This window comes from Pseudonaja textilis, chromosome Z (assembly GCF_049901715.1).
Source record: "Pseudonaja textilis isolate UNSWEBS1 chromosome Z, rPseTex1.2, whole genome shotgun sequence".
Lineage (NCBI taxonomy): Eukaryota > Metazoa > Chordata > Lepidosauria > Squamata > Elapidae > Pseudonaja > Pseudonaja textilis.
In genome coordinates this window covers 10,556,879-10,575,334 of record NC_142008.1, presented here as the reverse complement: position 1 = coordinate 10,575,334, position 18,456 = coordinate 10,556,879, and the positions used below count along the sequence as shown (strand labels likewise).

The 18,456-nt window shown below is 40.9% G+C and overlaps 1 protein-coding gene across 1 annotated transcript in view; it reads left to right on the top strand.

The window, feature by feature from the left end:
- Positions 1-4,380: 4,380 nt before the first annotated feature.
- The window catches only part of VIPR2 (vasoactive intestinal peptide receptor 2), a 79,396-nt gene continuing 65,320 nt past the window's right edge, over positions 4,381-18,456 (top strand). The window contains exons 1-2 of the mRNA XM_087918380.1: positions 4,381-4,702; positions 13,311-13,413. Coding sequence (XP_087774506.1) covers positions 4,646-4,702; positions 13,311-13,413 — 160 coding nt within the window. The 5' untranslated portion in view covers positions 4,381-4,645. The remainder of the gene's footprint in view (positions 4,703-13,310; positions 13,414-18,456) is intronic.

Here is an 18,456-nt window from a genome sequence, read left to right as displayed (position 1 = left end):
CTAACTGGTGCCTGAGAAAATGAGGTGTCATTTGCAGAGATGGGCTATTTAGCATATTAATCAAGTATTTCAGTGAATTGAGGTGTGAGCTGTAGATGACAATCAGTGGTACTCTTTGAATAGATAGTGAGGCATAATCAAACAAGTTACCTTAAAATTATAATGCAGGGGATGTATTTTTCCCCTTTGCTAAACTGGGTGAGGGTATGTGATGCATCCAACCCGTGGGCCATGAGTTTGACACCCGTTATAAGGATTTTACACCACTAACAATTACCGACTATAGGGGCCAGTGTTCATCTCCATTTCCAGACCATTAAGCCAGTGCTGTCTGAAGACATTTCTGCAGTCATGTGGCCAACATAATGTCATGGAGCACTGTTACCTTCCCACCGAAGTGATACCAATCTACTGTATCTACTCAAATTTGCATGCTTTCAAACTTTTAAGTTGGCAGAAGCTGAGGTGAGGACGGGTGCTCATCCAATCACGTGGCAGTTGGGTCTTGAACCTGTGCTGCCATCTTTCTAGCCGACAAGCCCAGCGTCTTCACCGCTGAGCTACCATGTCACCCATTTAAAAATAATAATCAACATTAATTCATTATTAATGAATGTGAAATAATTACTTGTTCAATAGATCATTAAATAAGTAGGGGAAAAACAATTTTTGATACAAATTAGTCCTCCTTCCTTCCTTCCTTCCTTCCTTCCCTTCCCTTCCTCCTTTCCCTCCCTATCTCACTATCCAAAACAATTATGGGAAGTAAATAAAGTGGATTATTTCTAGGAAATGAAAAGGGAATTATTCAACACCACATTCTCCCAAGTTCTCTCCTTGGATCCCACAAGAATATATCAGACAGAAGCATAGAATCTGGTTAATTTTTTTCCTAAAATTATATAGGATATGGAAACACCCAGATCACTTATATGTACCGCCCAAAATATATTTTAAAAAAGGCAATGTTGCGCATCCCATTGTTTCAAATATTGGAACTCTAATAATTGATAACTAATAGAAAAAGACCCAGTTTGGTCTAGTGGTTAAGGCATCAGGCTAGAAACTGGGAAACTGTGAGTTCTAGTTCCATTTTAGGCATGAAAAGCAGCTGCGTAACATTGGGCCAGTCATTCTTTCTCAATCCAACCCACCTGATCTTTGCCATATTGAGTTATTTATAAAAATAATCAAAGCAAGATGTAAAAAACTGGAACATCAGGTTTCATGATTTATGCCATCAGCATTCCTACATACATAAGACACTACAGACTTCCTAAGAAAAGTCAACCCCACTCCTCCAAATTTTTGACACCATAAATTTAAAAAAGCTGTCTTGAGAGAATCATCTTTGCCAAGCTTTTGAATTATTGGGAATTATTGGCCAAGAATACCAAGTGGGTGCCAATGCTGGTCTCACAGATGGATGATGTTCTAAAGATCAGTGTTGTTATTTCATCTTTTCTGATTTCCTCCAGACCTCTTGCTAGCTCGGCAGTAACTTTTCATTAACCTCCAACTCTTTGGTGTAGCTTGAAAACAGAAGCAAAAATAGGCAATAGCTTTGTGTGCTAATTCTTGATCTGTTGAATCTGGATAGTAAATTTGGTACAAATAGTATATGAAAGCTTGGCAATTTGTGGCCATTCAGACCAGTGGCAGGATTCAAATTGTTTTAATAGCGGTTCTGTGGGCATGGCTTGTTGGGTGTGGCTGGGGAAAGATACTGTAAAATCTTCATTCAGAAATGGTATTGCCGGTTCTCCAAACTGCTCAAAATTTCCGCTACCTGTTCTCCAGAACTGGTCAGAACCTGCTGAATACCACCTCTGATTCAGACAATGCAGAAATAGGGATCCACAATCTCTCACCATGCAGAGCAACACTGAAGGAACTACAGTACAATACTCTGCAGTATTGCAAATTTGTTCTCTTGGGTAGGTGGAACATGAATAGTTCTACAGTTCTACTTCTGCCATATTGCTTTCCAATATTTGTGTGTATTGATCAATAATAATCTGCATGTTTTGTGTCATTTATTTTGGATATATCTTTCATGACTTGTAACTTTCTTTGGTATGCATCAGTTATGCATATTAAAAGCAACTCTCCTTTCTCATCTGCCATCAGCTGATGTCTTGGGAGATGGTTGAGAATTGTTTGGGTCACAATTCTACGCATCTTGAGGGAATCCCATAGGGAATGTCTGCAATATTGTAGGATGAATAGCTGAAGATAGATACAATCATGTCTCTATTAAATATAAAAATAATCAATTACAGATTTTTCAGATCAGTTAAGAGTTTCCCTGGAATGAATTGCTTATAAATCGAGGTGGTTTTTTTTTTTTTCATATTTAGAACTTTCAGTGCGTGGTTTGTTTTTTAATTCCCAGAGGTCAACATTTGGATTATTTTGGTTATCTAACTTCACTTCAATTATTTGGGTACCTTTCTTTAATGGTCACTTTTGAGTCATTGGCCACTGCATTTTGGAAATGTTTTCTGTAACAAAGAATGTTCTTTCTGCGCCAACTCAAACTGTCCAAGGAGCTGCTGATACAGTTTCACAGAGGAATTATTGAGCCTATCATCTGCACCTCTATAACTGTCTGGTTTGGTTCTGCAACTCAACAGGACAGATACAGACTTCAGAGCAGGGGTGGGATTCCACCAGTTTGCACCTATTTGCTAGAACCGGTTGTTAACATTCTAAGCAGTTCAGAGAACCAGTTGTTAGAAGAAATTACTGGCCTAATCCTGTAAGGAGGGCAGGAAGGAAACATTCCGGTGTTGCTTACAGAAACTGCCTCTCCGTTAACCCTTATTACATTCTTGGCAGGACTAGACTTCCGGTCTCAGGAATGTCTCTAGAGGTTTTAACTTTCTTTCCTTTGCTGGTACTTTGCTTGTGTGGAGTGACCATTCAAAGTTACAATGGCACTGAAAAAAGTGAGTTATGACCATTTTTCACATTTACGACTATTGCAGCATCAGTCATGAGAGGCCAGGCGAGGAGATGCATGCCTCGATGTGAGTGATATTGAGTTGGCCACACTGAGCCAGTCACATGACCACCAAGCCATGCCCACCAACTTAGCCACGACCACAGAACTGGTTGTTAAAAAATTTAAATCCCACCCCTGCTTCAGAGGATAATTAATGCCTTCCATCAAGGAGCTGCATACTGCACAAGTCAAAAAGGCTGTGAAAATAACTACAGACCCCTCACATCCCGGACATAAACTGTTTCAACTCCTACCCTCAAAATGACGCTATAGAGTACTGCACACCAGAACAATAGACACAAGAACATTTTCCCCTGAAAGCCATCACTCTGCTAAACAAATAATTCCCTCACCGCTGTTCAACTATTACAAAGTCTGCATTACTATCACTATTAATCTTCTCATCACTCATCACCCATCCCCTCCCACTTGTGACTGTATGACTGCAAATTTGTCACTTGTATCCTTACGATTTATATTGACTGTTTCCTAGTATGATTTGATTGCTTATTGTACTCTATGGCTATTAAGTGTTGTACCTGATGATTCTTGACTCTTGATGAATGAATCTTTTCTTTTATGTATACTGAGAGCATCTGCACCAAGACAAATTCCTTATGTGTCCAACCACAGTTGGCCAATTAAGAATTCTATTCTATTCTATTCTATTCTATTCTATTCTATTCTATTCTATTCTATTCTCTATAAAATACTGGGGAGTGGTTCTCTTCCAACCATTTGTTATCCTCAAAGATGTCTTGTTCAGAGGCAAAGTTACTTCATTTCCAATCACTTTGACAACAGGCCAATTCCAAAGTTGAGGTGATCTCCAAGTTGACCTTGGAAAGTGAAGATGTCAGTCCATCATCGTGTCCATTCCACTCTCCCTAGCTTTTGACCAACATTTTGGCCTTTTCTCCTTGATCCTCAACCTCTTAATGACTGGAAGATACCCCAAACTTGCACACCCATGGATACTACAATATTATATTATGGAAGGTCTTCTTCATCCAATTATTATTTTCCAAACTACTGACTTAGGTTTTTTTTAAAAAAAAACACCTCCCACCCCCTACCCTCATTCCCACCCCCGCCCCACGGACCAACGCAGCTCCAGTTCTTCAGTTCTTTACACCCCCACGAAGTTATTGAAAGCGAGATAGGCGCCATCATCCCATCTCAGGCACTGGAGTAAAGCTTTCACCGTCCACATTAGGCTGCTGCAGAACTTAATGAAACGGTCCTTCTAAGTTCATGGCTTCGATGGGAAAGGTTGTCTTTGCACCTCTGTCCCACCCCCATTTTGGGGGGGAGGGGCGGGGAAAGGAGTAACTCTCGGAGCAACGAAGTCGCAGCTCCCAAAGTAGCACCCGGTGAGGAGGGAGAGAGGTGGAGTCCGGAGAGCGCGCAAGACCACGCGGAGGGAGTGCGGCGGTCCCAGAGTGGGCGAGGCCACGCGACTTTTCGTCCGGCCGCAGCCAAGACTCCGCGCGGGGGGGAATTGTAAAAAGCCCCCGTGGTAAAAAGCGCGCGGCTGCAAGACGGGCAGCGCCGGCTCGACGACCGCATGTCCCTCTGGCTGCGGGAGGCTGCCCGCGCCAAGGAAGATCACCGCGAGTCCCGAGAACCTGGGGCGGGATGCAGCTCTCGCTGCCGCTGCTGCTCTTCTCAACCTGCTGGTGGACCTTGGGGCCGGTGAGTAGGGAATCTTTGGGCCGGTGAGCCTCGCCTTCTCAGGCTGAGTCCCGGCTCGGAAGAGTCTGAGCTTCGGAGCATATGCAGAGAGCTCCTTTCCTGCGGCTTCTGCGAGAAAAGGGCGCGTTGGCTAAGATTCCGCGACCCTTTCAGCAGTGCCTCAGGGGTGGAGAGGGGCGCCTCGGATGTTGCTTTCTGGGCTTCTTTTGGAAGGAAACCTATGGGGGAAGGAGGAGGAAAACGGGTTCACGCTGGCTTCCGTTTGTTCTCCGGTTGTGGGGCAGATTCTGCAACTTGGGCCTCCCCCCTTAACGTGCGGTATCAACTTATTCCCCCCACTCCTCGCACCCGCTTAGTATGTCACACACACACCGAACAGTTTTGCTATTAATGGTTTATGCTAATAGTTCTCACTTTTTAGAATTGCTGTTTATTCTTATATCCCATTAAAAAGGGGGGGGGGACGGGTCTCCCCAGGCTGTGCTGGATTACAATTCCCGTTATTCCCTTTTATTTCAGGCTGGGGGATGATGCACAGGCCCATCTGCAGAGTCCCCGGTTGAGGGTTTGGTTATACTAGTGGTCGACTCTTTAAATTTGAGCACAGGAATAAAAGCCAGCTAAGTTTGAATCTGTATCAGGCTGGCGAATTGGACTAAAATGAATTTAGTAAAGAATTTCTTTAAGGTGCACCGGGCTTCATCAGTCCCAGTGTCTATTGTAACTCCTGAGAAAAGCTGGTTCGATTTTAATTCGATTTTAATTGATGCCGGCGAAATTACTATAAACAACGGGATGCCCTATTTCAAGGAGTTTTAAATCCCACACATGCATCAGCTTTCAGGATCGTTTAAAGCCAAAGGATCTGACCACGAATGTTTTGTATTCAGAAATACAACGGTAAAAGAGAGGCAAAAGGGTGGAGTTTTTCACAAGCTCTTCTTTGTTTATGGTTGGAATGGAAATTCTGTACTACCTTAAGACAGAAATTCTATCCCTTTTAATGGTCAATTTGATTTGTCTAAATTTTGGTGCCCTTAGGGCATGAAGTTGTGAGTACTAATGAACTTTAAAACAGAGCTGCAGCATGTGAATTTTGCCAAGCATTTACAAAATACAAAATATCAAGGAAAAGAAGACTAAGCTAAGGATATAAAAGATGTATGTTTTCTGGATAGATCAGTCAGATTCTCTTTTTTCATTGTTTGTTGCCTGTTTTAATTAACCAAAGCAGGATTAAGTAGAGTTTGTACCTGCAGCAGAATAAAGTATTAGGATTCATTGACCCAATCTAGCATATGGGATGGCTGTTAAAAAAATTCAAGAGTCATCCCTGCCTTTAACCAGAGTGAAGACATCTCCAAATAGGTAATAACTTTTATAATAATTTATTAGAAGGAGGAGGAAGAAGCCCATGAGATTTTGAGGTTCAATCTATATCAAGATTTTGAGAATTATGATGCAACAATGTTTTATGTCCTGTGCCCCCCTTTTATAATCCTTGAAAGCAAACAAAAATCCCAACTGCAATGAAAAATTTGTCTTGGTATAGTTTTCTATTTGCAAAGAGATAGTCTTTCCTGCCATTTGGTTTCTATCATGATAACCTCATTCTATGATATTAATTGTCCTAAACTTAGATTTACGAAGTAGCCTAAGAAAAAATTACATTAGTTACATTAATTTTATTGTTAAATTTTATACAAACCTTTTGGCTGTTTGTACTCCTTTTTTGTGTAGTGTATGATACATACATTCCAGAGTTTTTAGTTTTGTTTATGAACTTCCTATAAAGCTAAAGTCTCTTTTGAGTCAAAGTTGATTTGATGACTTCATAGATAGGTCCTTCTAGTTTTATTAGCTGCAGTATGCAATGGCTTCCTATTCTCTTATTTCAAGATGATTTTTAAAACTTGCCACTCTAACTTTCAGCCTTACAGTTTTTTGATAGTCTCCCATCCAGCCATTAACCAAACCAACCCAGATTAGCTTTTTGACATGGCCAGGCTTGGTTAAATTATCTGATAGGTGTGCACTGAAATACTATTGCACATAAAGCAAAAAAAAAAAAAAAAGTTCACAGCATTTCTCAAACAGGATTTTTTTAAAAAAGTAAACATAGTACAATTGCTTACCACAATTGTTCTGTGATATTTTGTGGTAAAGCTAATCTTTTTAAAAATATTTTTCAGTTGTCACATATGGTACTTAGACATGTTTTCACGTTCAAGCAAGGCGCTCCTTGATAGGTATTTGACAAGCTGATACAATTGTGTGTTTTTTTAAAGTTTTATTGATTTTAACAACAAACAAAACCACATAAAACATACAACATAAAACATGAAAACATCCTCCTCCTTCATAGATTTACAATTGTTAATCTCTGTAAATTGATAATTTGGTGTTTGAAATAGTATATTGAGATGTGTCTGAGCTCTGTGAACAAGTTGATGAGATGCTGATTATTTAACCAAAGGAATAGTTGTGTTATGTGGATGTAAGAGGTGTTACTTTTTAAAAGGTTATATGTTTGAAGTACAACCCCAAAAAGTTTAACTGAAGTTTAGAACTTAGTCATCTTAATAAATGACCAATAAATCCAGAACATCTCTGGATTTTCTTCAGTAATAAAAATAAAAAAATGGTCCCACTCCACTGGAATAACCAAAATCTTCTCATTTTTCAGTCCAAACAAGAAGAAAATAGACAAAAATATAGAATCCAAGCAAATGGGGCAATACACTTCTCTCTTATGGAAGAGGAGGGAGAAGTAGACAAAACCTATCCCTGCTAACATTGCTCTTAAATGATTTTCTAAGGACTCTGAAGTTCCAGCACAGAAATGCGGAAGAAGATTGTTTATAAACTCAGCAAAGTTTTACTTTTGCAAAAAGAAGCCTCTATATTTTGCAGTCCGTTATGCTATAGCAAACTCAAAACTAAATTGGATCGTTTCTTAAGTTGACATCAGAATTGAATCATTGTTTTCACTGCTACAACATACTTTTGTAGACATTAATTATTTTCAACAAGCTTCTGATTTTTTTTTTTTTTTACATTAAGCAATTTTTAAAAAATCAGCTTTAAGGTTTCTCTGATTGATTGTTGTCATTGCATTTTACAGAATATTTTAAATTTTCTAAGGAAAAAGAACTGTTCTTTTTGTAGTTCGGGCTTTTATGCTGGAAGAAATTAACAAGACATTGGTTTTGTAGGTACAAAATCCTTAATCAGCCAATTAGAAATCCTGAAGAAGTATTTATATAATATGCCAGACTTCACTTCTTTAACATTAAACTACATTTTTGTAGCTTATTGTATTGTTACAAAACTATTTGTTAGTTTATGACTTGTTTGGACCCAGAGAACAGAATAGTTTGATAACTTAGGTTAAACTATGTGTAAGTGCAGTTTTTGAGTGTGGAATTATTTGGTTCAAAATTTGACATAAAGGTTAAAAAAAACCAAAGTCTTTCTTGGACTGGATCAACAAATCATGGCTGTAAACACAAAAACAACAATGAGAGAAGTCTGGTTCTTTGTTGTCATCTAGTGTTCATCTAGGTTTTGCCAGTAGTCCTGATTTAGAATAAGATAATGTTTACATTAAAAGAGATTTCAAACTTTCTTATCCATTCCTCTCCTTAATGTAGGATTTACAGATGGACTCCCTACTTATCAGAAATCAAGTCTTGACTTCCACAGTTTCTTCTAAAAAAACAAAGAATAGTGTAGAAAATATGAGATCCTGAGGTATTGAGTTGTGGAAATCTAATTCATAGTCATTAGATTAGTCAGTCATGCCATGTCTCATTTGAACTACAGCACGTATCTAAAGCATGGAAAAGCCAGGCTTTACTCTGGTTTAATGTTGGAATTGGGAAGAGCATCAGTGGATGGGGGGAGAGAGCAAAAACATGGCAAGAGATTCATGTTTTTCAGTTATTTTAAGTAGAAGTTAAAATTGCTTTAGCTACTTGCTTGCAACTACTGTACTCTGTAGTAATAATTGCAGAGCAACACTTAATTCTTTGATACTTGAGACAAAGAATTGAGAAAATACTTGTGTCTCTCAGGCATGACCAGAAATTACAGTTCTAGATATTTTGTGGTGTACTGACAACATTCTACTACATAGGTTTAAGTTTGGTTTGCAGCAGACAAAACATTGTCCCATGTGTGGTATAACTCAGTATTTGTCGCTCTGCTCTTTCTTATTATTTTTTTTATTCATTTAAGTCAGTGTTGACTCCTAGGTACTACCTAGACAGGTCCCTGCAGTTTTCTCGGCAATGTTTTTGAAAGTGGCTTGCCATTGCTTTCTTCCCAGAGCTGAGGAAGAATGGCTGGCCCAGAGCCACCCAGGTGGATTTGTGCCAGGAGGTGGGACTAGAGCTCCCAGTTTCCAATTTCTGTTTTGGTGCTTTGACTTGTACACCAGATTGACTTTCACCAAAGTTGTCCCTCTGCTTACTGCCTTTAAAAAAACAGTTCTCAGAATGAGGTGGGTACTTCTTTGGTATTCCAGATGAGGATATAATGGTTATAATATGGATGTCTGCAGAGGGGGATTTTAAGGAAGTCAGCTTAATGGCTGAGGCCACAATTCTCTGCCCATTTTTCTACACACACACACACACACACACAAACACTATAAATGCTTTACATAAAGCTGTGAGACATTTTGGTTGACACTTCTAAATAACTGTGGGGTCCTGATTGTCACCTGATGTTTTACTTTCCAATTTAGGAATCTACAACGTCGAACAAAACAGCGTCCCTTAATCCAGCTGTGCAAAATTTTATGTGCTGAAATTTGTATTTGGTGAAAGACAGTTAGATGTGCTTAACCAGTCTATTTAATAAATCACAGTGCATGGGTTTGCACAACCACCAGTCATTACTTGGTTTGTTTAATCTTGGCTATGGTGGTATGTTCACAAAACTGGTTTAGAATGATATGCAAAGCCAACCATATTGGTTAAGAGACTGGCTTTTAACTGAAAATCAGATGTATAAGTAATGTTTTCTTGGACATTTTCAGGAGCTTCCTTTTAGAATCAGATATTTTTTATCGCAGAATTAATGAATTCCCAATTGAAATGTAAGAAATTAAACTGATACTGCTACAGCAATAGGTAGTCCTCATTTAGCAGTTCAAAGTTACAATCATATTGCGATGACTTATGATAACTCCTCCCACTTATAACCATTGCAGCACTCCTGTAGTCACATGATGACTGTATGACTAACCTTGTTGCTTATAACCTAATGATTTTTATTGACTGTTTCCTAATATGATTTGATTGCTCTTATTGTACCCTATGACGATGATCACTGCTCAAAAAAATAAAGGGAACACTTAAACAACACAATGTAACTCCAAGTCAATCACACTTCTGTGAAATCAAACTGTCTACTTAGGTAGCAACACTGATTGACCATCAATTTCACATGCTGTTGTGCAAATGGAATAGACAGCAGGTAGACAGCATAGGCAGTTAGCAAGACATCCCCAATAAAGGAGTGGTTCTGCAGGTGGTGACCACAGACCACTTCTCAGTTCCTATGCTTTCTGGCTGATGGTTTGATCACTTTTGAATGCTGGCGGTGCTTTCACTCTAGTGGTAGCATGAGACGGAGTCTACAACCCACACAAGTGGCTCAGGTAGTGCAGCTCATCCAGGATGTGGCACATCAATGCGAGCTGTGGCAAGAAGGTTTGCTGTGTCTGTCAACATAGTGTCCAGAGCATGAAGGCGCTACCAGGAGACAGGCCAGTACATCAGGAGACATGGAGGAGGCTGTAGGAGGGCAACGACCCAGCATCAGGACCGCTACCTCCGCCTTTGTGCAAGGAGGGACAGGAGGAGCACTGCCAGAGCCCTGCAAAATGACCTCCAGCAGGCCACAAATGTGCATGTGGCTGCTCAAACGGTCAGAAACAGACTCCATGAGGGTGGTATGAGGGCCCGACGTCCACAGGTGTGGGTTGTGCTTACAGCCCAACACCATGCAGGACGTTTGGCATTTGCCAGAGAACACCAAGATTGGCAAATTCGCCACTGGCGCCCTGTGCTCTTCACAGATGAAAGCAGGTTCACACTGAGCACATGTGACAGACGTGACAGGGTCTGGAGACTCCATGGAGAATGTTCTGCTGCCTGCAACATCCTCCAGCATGACCGGTTTGGCAGTGGGTCAGTAATGGTGTGGGGTGGCATTTCTTTAGGGGGCCACACAGCCCTCCATGTGCTCACCAGAGATAGCCTGACTGCCGTTAGGTACCAAGATGAGCTCCTCAGACCCCTTGTGAGACATATGCTGGTGCGGTTGGCCCTGGGTTCCTCCTAATGCACGACAATGCTGGACCTCATGTGGCTAGAATGTGTCAGCAGTTCCTGCAAGATGAAGCCATTGATGCTATAGACTGGCCCGCCTGTTCCCCAGGCCTGAATCCAATTGAGCACATCTGGGACATCATGTCTCGATCCATCCACCAACGTCACATTGCACCACAGACTGTCCAGGAGTTGGGCGATGCTTTAGTCCAGGTGTGGGAGGAGATCCCTCAGGAGACCATCTGCCACCTCATCAGGAGCATGCCCAAGCATTGTAGGGAGGTCATACAGGCACGTGGAGGCCACACACACTACTGAGCCTCATTTTGACTTGTTTTAAGGACATTACATCAAAGTTGGATCAGCCTGTAGTTGTTTTTCCACTTTAATTTTGAGTGTAACTCCAAATCCAGACCTCCATGGGTTGCTAAATTTGATTTCCATTGATGATTTTTGTATGATTTTGTTGTCAGCACATTCAACTATGTAATGAACAAAGTATTTAATAAGAATATTTCATTCATTCAGATCTAGGATGTCTTATTTTTGTGTTCCCTTAATTTTTCTGAGCAGTGTATAGAAGTGTTGTATCTTATGATTCTTGCCTGCTGACAAATGTATTTTTTCTTTTATATATACTGAGAGCATTTGCATCATGACAAATTCCTTGTATGTCCAACCATACCTGGCCAATTAAGAATTCTACCATCTATGATCAAATTTTGGGCATTTGGCAACCAGCATATATTATTTACATCAGGGTCATGGCAGCATCTTGGGATGATGGCATCATCATTTGAAACTTTCTCAGCTGGCTTCCGACTTGCAAAGTCAATGGGAAAAGCCGAATTTACTTAATGGCTGTATAATTTGAGAACTGCAATGATTCGCTTAATAACCATAGCAAAAAATGTTAGTATAAACCACCTTCCTTAGCAATGGGAATTGAGCCCAATTCAGCTGCAAGCTGAAGACTCTCTATAGTTGGATTCTCTAATCCTTTTAGTCTTCTAAGCATTTTGAAGATATTTCAGTATGACATATAATGTAAAACTTTTTAATAATAATGATTACTTGCAAGCTAACGCTCCCAAACTAGCATTTATCGGAGTTGAGATACCTTACTAAAGTTTTCCAAAATGCAGGATTTCACAAAGCTTAGGCTAGCATAATTTAATTATGACAGGTCTTGAGATACACAATGCCAATGAACATTTCATAATTTGATACGCCACAGTTTGCTAGATTGGTAAAACAGACTGTGCTATAAATAATAGTTTACAAACAACAAAGGCTTGTTTTGTGTAACACATACTAAGCCAACATAAAATAACGTTTATAAATTAGTGCAATGGATGAACCACTTTTATGCTTTTTCTAAGCTGCAGAAAAATTTGGCAGAGAACAAATTTGTTAATCAAATTTAATATAACCTGTTAATTTTGGGGCTCTGGTATCTTACATCAGAAAAAAACCAGAGCATAAACCTCTTTAGTCAGTTAATGACTTTGTCCTCTTTTTTTTTCTGGTTAGAATAATTCTATTATTTCAGGTGAACTTGGGTAATCATATTATAGATATCTTACTAATTATGCTCTTTCATAGAAAAACCAGCAGGTGCATTTGCTGCTAAGCCAATCTTGGAACTGGGTGTGAGCCACAGCTGCTGGATATTTTTTTAAAAAAAGTTAGCTAAACCATTAATTTTGATTGTCATGTACAGCTACCATATTTGCTGCAAAGTTCTGAACAACCAGAAGATGGCAATAAGGAAGTTTGGAATTCAACTAGATTTTTGCAGCCTGATGTCAATAACCCTAGAGTGACCTCAACCTGTATTGGTGTGTGTGTGTCTAATAATACAGAACTACCTTTCATAATCTTTGTAAGAAGCATAGACATATAACTAGAGCAATACAAGAACTAGAAAGTATTGCATAGGCATGGGGCAACTAGAATAACAGAGTTGGAAGGGACCTTGGAGGCCTTCTAGTCCAACCCCCTGCTTAGGCAGGAAACCCTACACCACTTGAAGACAAATCGTTGTCCAATCTCTTCTTAAAAACTTCCAGTGTTGGAGCTTTTACAACTTCTGGAGGCAAGTTGTTCCACTAATTAATTGTTTTAACTAAATTGATTGTTCTAACTGACAATAAACAAAAACTTCCTATTTTGTCTCCTCCCCCACCCCGCAAAAGCTGGTTCTGCTAGCATTGATATCCTTTTCTACAAAGTCAAATGTTTCTGTTTTTGTTTTTATTCAACAGGTAAAAAGTATTCACCCAGAATGCAGAATGCAGCAGGAAATCTATCAAGAAGAAAAAAGGTGTATGGAACGTTTAAAGAATGCCAATACAGTGAGTTTAACAGGTGAGACAATACCTTATAGTAGCATAGCAGTCACTCATTAATGGCCCACTAGCACTTCTATAGCTGCTTACTGGGGACATGATGATGTGGCATAAAATGGCACATTGTTCTAAATTATAGTATGATTTGAATTTTGGTTGGTGTCATGCAGAAGAACCCATGATGTAAAAATGGTAGTTTCCTCTTTTCAGAGGTTCTTGGAACCCCTCTGGTGTTGATTGCTGAAAAATGGTAACACATTTTTCCTGCTGTGAAATATATGAAATTTGAAAGACCTAAAGTTAGCGTTTACATTTTTAAAAAAAAGTAAAGCACACATGCAAATTCATTCTGCAGCTAGGCACGTCTACATATAAAATATGGTTCCATCTGCATTATAGATTGCAATCACTAAAAAATAGTCCACTCCGAGTGAGTTAGCTCTATCTCAGCTGGAACATTCGGAAATGGTGTAGGACCTTCCTATATGGCAGGGGTGTCAAACTTGATTTCATGGAGGGCTGCATCAGGGTTGTGTTTGACCTCATGGGTTGGGGTGGGTGTGGCCAGATCGATGTCACTCAAATGCCACTTTTGTTGGTAGTTTTGCTAGCATTCTGCCAGTGAAGACAGTGCTGTCCTCATGAACTCCGTTTTTGCTGGCAGAGGCACCTTGGGCCGGTCCTTTGCTGTTTCTAGAGCAGTCCCATAGGCCAGATCTAAACATACTGCGGGCTGGATCTGGCCCATGGGCCTTGAGTTTGACACCCCTGCTTTATGGGTACAAACTAACAAATGGCAACCATCTGTTAGTCATTTGCAGCCCTATATCTTGATCCTAACAAGCAGCTCACCTCGTTGATATAAATAGTCTACACCAGTGGTCGCCAACCAGTGGGTCGGGTGCCATTGGTGGTCCATGAGAAAAATTTGGTGGTCTGCAGAGAAGTGTCCCCCTAAAGCACCCCCAAAAAGCAATTAATCCAAGCTGTGTGGGAACACAAGGCTGCGCTGCCCCCATGGCCCGTGGGAACACAAGGCTTGTATCGCTTGCATTGCGAACAACATGAGTTAGTGAGTGGGGGAAAGGGCTGAGGGGGGGAACTTGCCCCACTCGTCCCATGTGCCAAACCTGGCCACCGGGCTGCTTTTTTCCGCTTCTTCTTCTGCTTCTGGCTGCATGCAAGGAAAGCAGCAAACGTCTTCCTTTCTCTCTCCCAAACTCCACTGGAAATGAGTTTTTGGGACCCTGCAAGGAATCCTGCTCTAGGGTTGCGCCAGCGCAACATGTCTCACAAAGACTGATTTCTGACGGAGTTTGGGGGAGAGATAGACTTCTGCTGCTTCTGCTGCTTTTCTTGCATGAAGCAAAAGGTCTCTTTGTCTCTCTCTCCCCCTGAGGACAGAGGTGGAGACAGTATCATGCGATCCCAAATAAAGAATGATCGATCAGTAGGAAAATGATCAGTAGTGTAAGGAATTTTCCTGCAGACTTTTTTGGGGATTTTGCCAGGGTCTCTTGGTCCACAGGATTTAAAATTATGAGTTTGGTGGTCCCTGAGGTCCAAAAGGTTGGCGACCCCTGATCTACACACTCCCGTTAAAATTTCAGGGTTTTGAGATGTAAATCAGACCAAGATAAATCACTTCAGATTTTTTTCCACCTTCAGTATAATCTATAAGCTGTACAATTCAGTTGAAATACAAACTGAAATCTTCTGGGGAAAAATAAAATTACAAAAAGTTAAAGTAACGTGGTTGCATAAGAGTGCATACCCTTAAACTAATATTTGTTGAAGCGCCATTTGATTTTATGATAGTATTCAGTCTTCTGCAGTAGGAGCCTATCAACATGATACATCTTACTGGGGTATTTTTGCCTACTCTTCCTTGCAAAAACACTCCAAATTTGTCAGATTGCAAGGGATCTCCCATCTTTAGATGTTCAATTGGATTCGGGTCCAGACTTTGGCTGGGCTATTCCAAAACTTTGATCTTCTTCTGTTCCATTGCTTTGCTGATTTGCAAGTATGCTTTGGGTCATCCCTATGTTGAAGGCTGAAAAATCTTCATTTTCAGCATTTTAGCAGAGCCCTTTGTGCCTAAATTGACTAATATTTGAAATTCTCTCCACCTTGACAAAAGTCCTGGTACCAGTTGAAGAAAAGCAGCCCCAAAGCATAATGCTGTCACCACCATGCTTCGTGATGGGTAATTCTGGTGGTGTGTACAGTAATGCTATTTTTGAACCAAACATATTTGGAGTCATGGCCAAAATGCTCAACCTTGATCTCATCTAATTATAACTAATTTTCCCACATAGTTTTGTCAGACTTCATGTAGGTTTTTGTAAATGTAACTAAACTTGTATGTTTGTCTTTCCTTAAACCAAAAAGCTTCCATCTTGCCACCCTATCCCGCAGCCTAGGCAAATAAAAAATATGGGAGCTTATTGTCACATGCAGTACACAATCAATACTTGCCAAAGGTTTCTGCAGCTCATTTAATATCGCTGTAGATCTCTCTGCAACCCCCTGGACAACTTTTCTTCATTTTTTTCAATTAGTTTTAGGAGGACATCCAGTTCTTGGCAACGTCATTGTTGTGCCATATTTTCCCCGCTTGTTGATGGCTGTCTTCACTGTGTTCCGTGGCATATCTAATGCCTAATTTTTTTTGTATCTTTCTCCTAACGGACACCTTCCAACAGTGAAATTTCTTTGATGGTTTTGTAAGCATGTTTTGCAGGTGATGGCTTTTGCTGTAAGAGGCAACTGAGTAAAAGTCATAAAAATTCTACTACTGTGTTTCCCCAAGAATAAGACCCATCCCAAAAAGAAGCCCTATCATGTTTTTGAATGCATACACTCAAATTAAGCCCAACCCCCCAAATTAGGCCTAATTAAGACCCCACCTACCCTGGGCTGCAGGGGATGGGATGAGGTAAAAATGGTTGGGGTGTGGATGGGGGAGTGGAGCTGTCCTACTTACCAGGCTTCGCACACCCCTATACCTGCCTTGCTGCCTTCTGCAGCCGCTTCTTCTGCAGCTACTTGCAGCTGCTCGCATGCATCACCCTCAGCCTCCATTTCACTGTGAGAATCTTCCAGAAAGCCCTCTGCAGCTGAGAAATGGGCTGCAGATTGTCACACATGGCGCCCCCTGGCTTCTGTTTCACCTTCAGATATCTTCCAGAAAGCCCTCTGTAGCCAATAAAAGAGCTCCTTGGCTTTCTGGAAGACATCTGAAGGCGAAACGGAAGTCAGGGGGCACCTGCACATCAATCCAGAGCCTGTTTCTCTTCTGTAGGGGGCTTTCCGGTGAAATGGAGGCCAAGGGCAATGCATGAGAGAGGTGGCAAATGGCCGCAGAAGAAGTGGGCCGACAGCAGGCTCCTACTGGGTGGTATGTCAGTGCTGCCACTATGAGGTGAGTCAATTAGACCCACCCGAAAAGAAGCCCTAGCCATTTTTTCAAGAGTCAAAAGAAACTAAGACTGTCTTATTTTCGGGGAAACACGATAGAACAACTGAACTTTATATGGACTAGATCAGAGTCACTTTGATTGATGGCAGGTATATATTGACTACTATTTAACATCAATTTGAATGTGATTGGTGATTTCTGAACACAGCCACATCCTTACTTATAAGAAGTTGTGCACACTTATGGTACTAAGTTATTGTAAGTATTTTATCCCCCCCAAAAAAAAATATTTGTTTGTTTTTAGTTGAATTGTGCAGCTTGTAGATTGCATTAAAGGAGGAAAAAATTCTGAAATGATTTATCTTGGTCTAATTTTTTTTTTTACTTTTAAAAGAACTGGATATTTAATAGAAGCACGTAGACGTGTTATATCCACTGTAGAAGTATGTAGATCAGCGGTGTCAAACTGGATTTCATTGAGAGCCACATCAGAGCTGGGATGGGTGGATATGGGCATGGTGGGCATGACAGGATTTGTGTCGGGGCACCTGTGGTAGCCAAGTGCTAAGGCAGGAGTTCCCTGAGACCCTCACTCATTATAATCTCCTTCCTCCTTTCCTTCTTTATTTCCTTCCTTCCTTTTCTTCTTTTTCCTTCCCTCTTATTCTCCTTTCTTCCTCCTTCCACTCTTTCCTTATTTTTCCTTCCTTGTTCTCTGCATCTTTCCTTCCTTTTGCCTTTCCTCTTTCCCTTTCTCCTTTCCGGTCCCTTCTTGCATGCTCAAGTGCAAAAGGGAAACATTTCTCCTTTTGTTTTGTTTGCTTAGATAGTCCTCTGCCAGAGAAAATGGAGTGCAGGGAGGTCTCCGTGCTCCATTTTCGCTGGCAGAGGCACTGTGAACCGGTCCTTTGCTGTTTCCAGGCTACTGTGGGCCAGATCTATGCACCCCATGGGCTGGATCCAGCCTGCAGGCCTTGAGTTTGACACCTCTGGCATAGACTTAACCATCAGCAGAAAGTATCCTTGGGGAGTTTCTGGAATTCAAGCATTTTGGCAGGCCTCAGGCTTTTCAGGAAGTCAGAAAACCGGTGGTTGCAGTCATATGTTAGCTGCCATTTTGATTTTCTCACAATGCAATAAGCATTTTGGAAGAAACAAAATCATGGGTACTGGAAAATGCTTCATGAGGATCATCCATGGAAAAGTAGATGATATTACAAGTAATCTGTGGCATGTATTGTAATAAGATTAGAAACATGATGCTGTAGCCTATAAACCAGGGGTCCCCAACCTGTGGGCTGCAAGGGCATTGCAACCAGGTCATGGAAACGAATGGCAAACATACACGCATGCACATCCTCACTCATGCAAGCAGTGGGCGACCGTGTGAGTGCTCCATTTGCATTAGTGACAGGCGCATATGCACACCACTTACACAAGTGGAGCTGCGTTGCATGCACATGCCCTTGCGGGCTGTATCCTTTCCTCCCCCTGGCCAGTCCACAAAGCCAGAAATGTTGGGGAAGACTGCTATTAAAAATGATTGGGTTTTTTTAAAAAAATGGTTATATTCTTAGGACATAAGCGTTAAGATTGCAGAAAATACGACTTCAGCAACAGGAGTGGTCAACGCCTGGA